At 41.9% G+C, this 10,482-nt stretch overlaps 1 protein-coding gene across 1 annotated transcript in view; it reads right to left on the bottom strand.

The window, feature by feature from the left end:
* Positions 1-2,352: 2,352 nt before the first annotated feature.
* LOC146756420 (nuclear pore complex protein Nup153-like) overlaps positions 2,353-10,482 on the bottom strand; it is a 31,802-nt gene continuing 23,672 nt past the window's right edge. The window contains exons 7-10 of the mRNA XM_085524391.1: positions 6,902-7,253; positions 5,795-5,992; positions 4,452-5,291; positions 2,353-2,916 (exon numbers count right to left, since the gene is read on the bottom strand). Of these exons, the coding sequence (XP_085380517.1) occupies positions 2,465-2,916; positions 4,452-5,291; positions 5,795-5,992; positions 6,902-7,253 (1,842 nt within the window). The 3' untranslated portion in view covers positions 2,353-2,464. The remainder of the gene's footprint in view (positions 2,917-4,451; positions 5,292-5,794; positions 5,993-6,901; positions 7,254-10,482) is intronic.

The raw sequence follows: 10,482 nt of genomic DNA, 5'->3' as shown, positions 1-10,482 counted from the left end.
CTCAGCACCTTGGCCAGCTGCTGCTGCAGCTCCCGAGCCTGGCACAGGGCTGCATCGCAATCACGCTGCAGCAGCTCCTTTGTCGCGCGCAGCTCGGCCTCCTTCCAGAGCAGCAGCTGACGGGTCCCCGTCGCCCGCTGCCGCTGCTCCCACTCCTTCAGCTGCTGCTCTTCCTGGGCCTGCTGCTTCTCCCAGGCACAGCGCAGTTGGTCGGTCAGCAGCTGCCGCTCCCGCTCTGCCGCCTTCTGCAGTTCACATCTCTCGGCAGCCCAGCGGCGCTGCAGCTCCTGGCAGTGGAGCCGCTCGCCCTCCAGCTGGGCCTGCAGCACCTCCAGCTCCCAGCTGTTCTCCTCCTGCTGCACAGGATGAACGCACATAGTGGTGCAGATGAAGAGGTATTGTACAAGCCATTCACTGTGCAGGCTATATTCATCTCTATAGCCGAACCATGCCAAGTCAGTGAAAGAAGTAACTTGCTGGATTCTAAAATAGTTTCGCTTGAGAACGGCGCTGTTGCCAACTCTACTTGTTACAAAATGAACTACACCAGAGAGAGAAGGAAAGGGCAGCAAAGTTTTATATTTGTTTAGGCAGATCTGACTTCAGCTAACCCAGCACGAGGTACGATCCCAACAACTGAACAATGCAGGGCAGCAGCTGCTTTGAAAGTTGCTTTACCAATCTGCCGATTACTTTTTACGTCTAATTGCAGTCTTTATCTTCCGACCGGGAACTGAAGATCCGGAGGCAGAGAAAATATTTTTTCCATTAGTCCTATGAATAGAAACCGGTAGCACAGAGTTAGGACAACGCAGAGTTAGCGCAACGACACATCATCAGTAGGGTAAAACTAACCTGTCTCACGACGGTCTAAACTTCATTCACTAAACTTCAGCTGCACTTCATGGAAACCAACTCACTGACTAACCAAGCTCTCTTTGAGACCTGAAACGAAAAGGATGGTCAACACTCACCAGCATTGGAGGCGCCGGAGCCAAAACCTGGCTGTTGGCTCGATTGCTGTCCAAACACAGTACTGCTTGTCACAGAGCCGAAGGCAGGAGGCGCAGGCTGAGAGCCAGATGAAAACAGTGATGTCGACAAAGATCCAAAGCTGGGAGCATTTGGCTGGCCGGAGCCCTGGCTCTGGCCAAATGCTGGTAGCTGACTGGCACCAAATGCTGGTCCAGCAGCAGGCGCTGAAGACCCAGACCCAAAGACAAATGTAGAGGATGACCCTAAAGGAAAAGAAATTTCAGTATGTGCTGAGTTGTTTTGTTTGTTACAGAGCTTTATGTTTGCAGCCAAGTAGGTAAAACAACAAACAGCACCTCATTCATGATAGGAATCCTACCTTTTCTTGTAAGTTACATGAAAAACAGCATACTTAAAGGAGTCAGACAACACACACCTCAAACATGGGTTGTCTAGACTCAAATTACTGTTAGCCATTCATGCTCTAGAAGCAGGCTCCCACAAATAGCACAAGCTGATTTGTATTACTAAGACTTATTTATACCACGGGTAAAGAACACTCACTCACTTATTTGTATTATTTTAAGCGTTCAAAACACAGCTCCTGATCTATTAGAATGAGGAGAACGCCAATCTTTCCTCTCATAAGCAACTGCACCCCTTCCTCATCCAAATGTTCACAATTATCAATTTCTGGAGACCACATCAGGCTTGCAGGGACCTAACTGAGCTACCAGAATAATTCTGTCTCTCCATATAATAGCAAACAAGCTCATTCAATTAGCTGCTTTGGTTCTGCATGGCCAGCAGAAATAATGAGAAAAAAATACAGGACTGAGCTGTGACTTCAAACATACACACTTCTGCTGAGCAAAAAGAGACCTTCTAAATAGCGCTGTTAATCTAAATGCAATTTAGATTAATGTCACGCAACATAAAAATAACAACTGCTGCAACGTAACTCGGAATGGCTGATTGTTTTTCCAGGAAGGAAAACAAAAGTTAAGACGGACTAAAAGGCATTCCAGTACTTTTATGAAGATTTGAAGATTATGAAGACCAAGAAAATGAAGGACTGGCTATCGTGCTCATTAGAAGTCACGCTTTACAAAGCAGCAGCTGCATATATCAATACTGTGTTTGTAATATACACTTGTGAAGGGTGGATAGTACAAATCTTGATGTTATTTACAACGCTCAAAGAGTTTTAGGTATGGGAGAGAAAAATTCAAGTTATAACTAACTTTTAACCTTCAGCACTGGATGGATACTGAGAAGAGGGAAATTCATTCTCACAATGACAAGTTCCTATGCAAATGAAAGCCAGTAAAGGATTATCCAATGCACAAAATATCACCACAGCCAGTTGATCCCTAAACTGTATTTCCCAGACTGCCTCAAAACTTGACCTGAGCCCCAAGCATTAGCACTGTTTATATATTGTTGGATGTAAATATTCACTACTTTTCTCAATTTCCACGCATTTTCCCTACCTGTTCTCCAGGAAACACTCTTTCCCTGCTCCACTTTTGTGATCTAAGAGCAAAAACAAAAGCACCTGCTTAAATGTACCTGTTGTACTCGATGTGGCCGTGGCTCCAAAGGTAAAGCCAGAACTTGCTGCATTGCTACTGTTGGCTCCTGAACCGAAGACAAATGGATTAACTGCTGCACCAGTGGTGGAAGATGTGGTGGTGGGTTTGTTTTCTTGAGAGAAGCCAAATGACTGAGATGCTGTAGATTCTGCAGAATTGCCAAAAGCGGTGCTGCTCACAGTGTTGCTGGCTTGCCCAAACACAAAAGGAGTGGGAACTGGTGCAGGGTTGGAGGAAGAAGTGACGCTGCCAAACAGGCTGCTGCTGTTGGCTGAAGTAGCAGGTACGGCTGCGCTGGAGGAACTGGAGCTCAAGAAGCTGAAGGATGGCTTTGCTGCTCCTTGATCTGAGAGGGAGAACAGAACATAAAACGCTGCAAAACGGCAAACCAAGCGCAACAGAGAGACCCTGTTCCAGCCACTGTACAAGGAGAAATGCTGGACGATGTCTCAACTATTATCCAGCTACTGTGGATTACATAAAATCCAGGTTTAATACACTGATCGCTGCCATGTGCAATTAAAGGAATGGGAGAATTGTGAAGAATGATGACACCACCACAGTTCTAGGCTTTAGTAGTTACAGACACCACGCACTGGCTATAACAACTGGAACCAGAATGAACCAGTACATCTCAGCTCCTCAAACAAAACTATTCTTCAGATGCTCTGAGAAGAACAACATGCATTACCTGCAACACTTCTGTAGTTTACTAAATAACACAGCAAAAAAAAAAAAAAAAACCCACAGTGGTACAGCTGCTTTTGTAGCCTCTCCTGAAATTACAGCCCTGTGCCTACAGCCCTAAAGCTGGCTAAGCCCATCATCCTGCAGCCTCACTCTTTTGGCTTAAGCTCACTGTAATTCAGTACTTTCAAGACCTGCTTTTGGGAGCCACGGAGAACAGCCCCCTGTTACAGAACTGTCACAAAGTACTGAGTGCAATTTTACATTTAAAGTTATCTTTTAAAGTATGCAGTTCTTCAGCTTTCCCTAAGCTTCTGCTCTCTCATTATTACACCTGACCCTGTTCTTGATTTCCCACTGCTGTTTTTCCAGAAGTTACAGACCCTTTTCATCTATGCCACTTTTAAGGGACTCTCTACTGTGCTGAAGAAGGCTCGTTAAAATCTCATTTTTACACAAGGTGTTTCATCAAATTTCCATGGTTAAATCAAACTCCAGAACTTCAACTCAATCATAAGAACCATAACCCCATGCACTGCTTTTATTCTCTCTGTTCCTTCCCTTATAACTTCCAAAGTTAGTAGAAGTGAGTAATGAACGCTGTTCTGCAAACCATGGCTGATAAGTCATGAAATCAGAATCAGAATTCTTCCACATGGCAATTGTTACTAAAATCTTTCAGCCCGCTCTTTCAGAAGGTTAAAGATGCACAAAACTGTGTAGTACCTATTAAGCAATTTCCACACCTTCATGGCAGTAAATTGCAGCAGCACAGCTGCAAGAACACATGAATGAGACACCTCCTCACATCCCCTTTCACTATGAAAACCATCGCATGAGGCCTCTGTCGCCACACTAAAGACTGTACCACCAACTATGCTGCTAGCACAGAAACCATACAAACCATCCATGCTCATGTGGGATGCAATACAGGTTCCTTAATGTGTGACAATATGTATATATTTTTTGTCTAAACCTAGTCTTAAAACTCACTGAAATCAAATCAAAACAGGAATTCTACTAATTGTCTATACGTCAACAACTGGAACACAAATCACACTGCACAGAGTAATTAAGCTTTTTCTAAAGCTCCAGTACATGAACCCAGCAACTCCTACAGATTCTGTAACTTATGACTTCAGAGGTACCATCTGAGGGACTTAGACAACTGAAGACAAAAGATATTCTGCTTACCTGAAGTATTGGCTTGGGCCCCAAATGAAAAAGTTGGCTTTGCCTGCTCAGTTTCTTTCTCCGATGGTTTAACAAAGCTGAAGTTGAACATAGGTTTTGCTGTGCTTTCTTCTTTGGTACGTTCAGGCTGCCCAACAGAAAAGACAGGTTGTGCCTTTGACTCTTCATTCTCAACTTTCTTCCCAAACAGTAACGGAGGAGCAGAACTGACAGAATCCTGTTTCACTTCTGTCCTTCCCAAAACAAACTGCGAGGCAGGAGCCGACTCCACGTTACCAAAAGAGAAGCCTCTCTTTGATGCAGGAGTTTCGTCCTTTTTCTCATCTGATTTCTTAAATGCAAAAGAAGCTGATGCAACTTCATTTTCTGCCACAGTTCCAAAAGTGAAGCCAGCGACTCCAGTTTTATTCTCACTGGTAGTTATGGAAGTAGAACTTGAACCAAAACTGAAACCCCTCAGTATGGGTTGTTGCTGTTTCTTTTCCTGCTGTCCCATGCTTGCTGTCCCAAACTGAAATGTTAAAGGAGCTGGACTACTTGTAGATGGAAGGCCAAAGGTAAAGTTGTTACTTTTCTCTTCATTTTTACTCTCTTCTGGTTTAGAGTCCGAGGATGAAACTCCAAATTTAAAGTTCCCTGAACTGCTTGGAAACTTGAACCCCCCAGGTGCAGAGTTGGAAGATGCAGTTTCAGCTGCAGTGCCAAACTTGAAGCCCCCTTGTTCTCCAAATTTAAAACTTCCTGTGACACTCGATGTTTGAGAATCAGAGGATGATGACTGAACACCAAATGTAAATGATGGCAATGGAGCATTTGTGGACACAGCAGGAGCATCAAAACCTGCAGAAGTGAGAAATAACGTTTAGCTTATAACCTATGTCACAACATCTGTGGCACATGAAGGCTTTAGCTACTTAGCTGTGGTTCCATTCCCAGACTTCCCAATCAAACAACTAAAATCAACCTAAAATCGAAACAGAAAACAAAATTCCCTCACAAATCTCTGTAAATTAACCTTTTCACAGTGGCATTTTTCTGTCTGCAGCTTGGCTTTCAGATGTGTACTGGTATGGGATGTAATGCACATAACATGATTATTACACTTCTTGTCTAAACTGTAAATGAACATCATGGAAGATGATGCGTGTCATTAAAAACTAAAAAGTGTATGTTTTTATTCTTGGGAAAACGTGTGGAAATGTACATATGTGACCTTATCTAGACAATATTCCTACAGGAAAAAATGAACAGATTTGCCATAGCTTTAAGGGAAAAAATAATTCAGCTTTAAAAGAAGTCGAAGCAAAACAAACTGCATCCTCATTTCGATCATGAAGTATTACCTTTGAACTCTGCTTTGGTGCCTGGCTTCGCACTCTCACAGGCTACACACTTGGTGGCCTCTGCTTTGTTTTGGACCAAGCAGACCTCACAATCCCAGCTTCCTTCAGGCTTCTTGAATTTGTCTAAATCCAGGAGATCTCCAGAAGGAGCAGCAAATGCAGACGTGCTGCTGCTGCTGGTCACAGGCACTGAACTCCCTGGGAGATAAGCAATAATTAAACACTCTGCTTGAGTTACAAAGTGAATGTGAAGGTTTTTTTTTCAGAACCTCTCAAATGCTCTTTAGTTTACATACCGGACAAACACAACAGTAAAACAACAACAGCAACTCATATAATACAGCAACACAGCCAATTTCAGATGTAATTCGTGGATATTCTTATCAACTAAAATCATGACAATAATTCCTGCTTGCACAAGTAACCCACCGTCAATGTTAGCACACATAAATTGATGATGAGAGTAAAGTGACATGAAGCTGAAAATTCATTAGATTTGCTTATCTCCAAATTCCAAAGTCAGACATGTTCAAAACGATACCGTTAGGAAACAAAAAAAGCCCAGAGAGGAACTCAAAGCTCCCAGGCTCACAGCTCTGTTCAGCACATAAGCTGCGCTGTCATCAAGAGCAGCAGAAACCTCCATAAAAGAGACCTGAAAGACACTGCTTTCCTTCTGATTTTTCTCGCCTGTAAGGGAATTGTTGCCATTTGATGCTGCAGCAGAAAACTTTTAGCTCTCTAAGCACGAGGATTGAAGCAGTTACCCAGAAGGCACAAAAGCATCACAGTGACATCTTCACTCCAACCGTTTTAAATCACTGAGGGCAACTTTTAAAACAGTAGAAGAAGAAAATGCCTTGTATTTGAAACAATAAAGACGGGGTCCTCTCTTTCATGGTATACCCAGCAGATTTTATCCTCATCTTACTTGCAATGCTCTTCCCCTTCACAGACATAACATATCCATGCAGATCCCTGCACCAGGAGGATAATGGTAAGCCCCTCATGTTTTATACACACAGTTTGGGTATTTTTAGTCTGTGATTTTTGTTATGGAATAAGACGGAAACAACACAAGCTTAAAAAAAGAAGAAAAGGCCATACCTGGTTTCTCAGACTGACAGGCTACACATTTGCTGTCTTCTGCCTTATTTGATACTAAGCAGGTTGCACATTCCCAAGAGCCTTTTGGCTTCTTAAACTTGTCTCCAAAGCCCAGACTGACAGTGGTGTCAGTGCTGCTAGAGGAGGCTGTCACAGTCACCGAGCTCTCTGTGGTCACTGGCAATGCCAGAGTAGGCATCACTCCCATTCCAGGCTTTGGTGTCTCACATGCTACACATTTGGTAGCTTCAGGTTTGTTCTGGACCAGACAAGTATCACAATCCCATGTTCCAGGCGCTGCTTTGAATTTGTCTCCGAAGCCCAACACCCCTACAGGAGGGGTGGGGTTTAAAAAAAAAAAAAAAAAGGAAAGAAAAATAAGAAAAAATTGTCAATTTCTTTTTGAGCTATTGTAGCCATCATTAGTCCTTGAAATGAAACCTCTTCATCAGAATCAGAAGAAACAGTTAAGCTGCTTCAAAAGTTCCTAAATGCCGGTAAATACAATTACTGCTATATAGAAAATCAAGTTTTAAAAAAGAACAGGAAGGAAAATGACATACATAAAGTTGCAACATCCATATGGAAATAATGACTAAGCCAGAAGACCTGAAATAGAACAGCTGATTCATATTGATAATTTCTAATGTTTCTTTTAATTAGCCCAGACGTGGACTGGTTCTCCAGTTCTGTGATAAACATTAACTCTGCAAGGATATAAAAAGAACAACTCATGAAAATACACAAAAAGTGCACATATGCACATAAGGGAAACACCGCCAACAGCAGAGCAAGCCTTTAAGATGGCAAGAAGTTTGAGAAGCAGCTCAGGCTTTTATGTGGCCATCAGCAGGAACAGCAGAGGTGTTTGGCTATGCCAACATTCCAGAAGTCTTTTCAGACACGAACACAGATCCCTTTTGTAATGCATACAAAGGCATTTCTCTGTTTATTATGAAAGCCTAGATCAAAACCAGAAAGATTTCCCAATGCAAGTGGTTAAGAGAAGAAAACGTACCCCAAACCAGAAGTGAAATAAGAAATAACATCAGAAGTACTGTGGCAACAAAATGAAATATCCCTGGGAAAAAAAAATAAATCATTATATCAATGCTTATCCCATCAGTTGTTAAAGTAATCTATTAGTTGACATTGGAAGACACCAGGTCCAGTTTCTGGAAGACTGAGGAAAAGAATCAGTCTAAACTTGTCAGACACTTGAAAGCAGCTTGATTAGCACTGTAACTGTTGAGGGGAAGCCAGATCCCTAAGGCCATAAAGCTCGGGCTTTTCTCTAAACCAAACTGTCAGTCAATCAGAATTCTGAAAAAAGTCTTATGTCAAAATAGATATTTGTACAGACAACTATAGCCTGCATATAACAGTCTGTTATCCCTCTTTCTCTTAACACGTATCAGCTTCAAGGGGCAAAGACATTTGTCAGGCTTCAAGTAAATCCATCCCACAACCAGGCAAGTTTAAAGAACAAATAGCCCTTGGTAGGTTGAAAATAGTTTAACCAGTATGCCAGCTTATCTACTCTATGGACAAAAAGTAAGACACTGCAAAATTGCAATAGTGCAATAAACATTGCGTACAAAATAAAATGCAGTATGTATTCTGAATCTCTACATGGAGGAGTAGAATGGATTTCAACAAAAGACGATTCAGAGCTGTTTGGAATGAAACCACAAGTCAAACTGAACGCCTCTTTTCATTAAGACCAAAACCTTAAAGCCAACCTCTCACACCCCTGACAAGGCAGCTGCTGTGAAGTCATACTTTTAAATGCCAAATCAAAGCGTTGAGGTGTTGTTTTGTTGGTTGTTTCGTTTTGTTTTTTATTATGAGCCAAAGAATGCCCCAGGCCACACTGGAATTGCTTGGCAGACGAACAGAGCCCTGTTACTGTTGTTTGAAGAGAAAAATCCACACCCTAAAAGGTAACCTTAGAGTGCAAAGTGCCTTCAGTCAAGCTTTACAGAACAAACTATTAGTCCAGAAAGGAAAGCTATTGACGTCATCTGGAGAACTCATCCTACCTACCTAAACCCAGTAAGCAGTATAGCACAGATCAATCTCCTCTGGACAATTACAACTGTTAACTCCCTGAGAACTTCGTTTTAGGAACAAGCTGGCACTTGGCCTCAAAAGGTTCTGTAAAGCTCCGGGTTCTCATCCTAACTAAAACTAATAGGTCTTACTCCAGAGAATATCAAGATGGATAAATGGTTCCATTGCCAATAAGTAAACTGATAAACTACAGAATATCTGCCAAAGTGAAATTTCTTACACTGTAGACTTCATTGAAGTGAAAACTAAACTGTCTTTACTTCCTAAAGAAAAAAAGGCCTCCAATAGCAAATACTCTTTCTGCAGATACAGCATCGTAACTGTAATGCTACAGTGCAATGGAAAACACAGCAATGACAGCAGGGTAGCTAAGTTCTAGGCTACAGAAAGTGAAGATAATCCCAAATGCAGCAGCCATGGATGTAGAAACAAAGTAAAAAAGCTGCCATTTTTACACTCAGACCAATACTGGGAATGCGGTGGTTTTTCAGAAAGAAAAACATAAAGAAAACTTTGTGTACAGGAGGATACAAAAGGAAAATGTCACTTCTGTCTTTTAATATTCTTTCACTGAAAACAACCTGATCCTACAGTACATCATTACATTGTGAAACAACCACAAGCCACTTAATCGTTCCAAAAATGTAATTAAATACAGAAAAACTCAACCTATTTCTCAGTAGTTCCTACAGTTTTAATGCATATCCCAAATGTACTAGCAGTACACTCTGCAAAGAAAGAACATCTCGGTATAGGAATTGGTCAGAAACATTCCAGGCAGGTAAGGGCTGCAAAATTTACTTACTTTGTGCTTTGTATCTACTCTCTGGTGAATTTTGCTAGAATCAGCAGATGGAGTCAGAGATGGCTTGACATAACGGGCCAGAACGCCTGACAGAGAGATTGCCTTTGGTGTCACCACTCTTTGAACAGGTGGATGCTGAGATTCCATCTTAGAAAGGGAAGCGATAATCAATTTATTCTTTCATGCACCAAAACTAACTGCAGTATTTATGGATGAAAACATTTACAGAACTATAAACATCCTATTAGTCTTGGAACTCAACTCTAAATGCATTCAACTCACAGAGGGAAATCACCAGAAAACCAGAGATCAAGTCCAGAAAGCTACACAGAAGCTACATAGAAGTAGCCAAAGCTTGACTAAATCTCATTTCAAACTTTGGCACTTAGTTTCATAGACAAAACAATTCACACTACCATAACCAAAATAACTCATGTTCCTACAATACTCCCTGTCACGGGTTACTTAGATTTACCTATGCCCGTGACAGGGGAAGCCACCCCACGCCCCCCCCCGGGGCCCGGAAAGGAGGGGGAAAAGGGGAGTGGGATAAAACAGCGACAATCTAAGGAGGAAAAACTTATTTTACTAAATATGATATCGAAATACAAGATAACACAATATAATATAATTAAGGCTAACAAAATTGAACGAAACAGAGAGAGAGAGAGTCTCCGAAAACCGAGAGGCCTACTGTGAACTC

This window comes from Coturnix japonica, chromosome 27 (genome assembly GCF_054131305.1).
Source record: "Coturnix japonica strain WE chromosome 27, WE-NBRP24, whole genome shotgun sequence".
Classification (NCBI taxonomy): Eukaryota; Metazoa; Chordata; class Aves; order Galliformes; family Phasianidae; genus Coturnix; species Coturnix japonica.
Note: the sequence above shows the minus strand (reverse complement) of the source record. Positions and strands in the feature narration are given on the sequence as shown.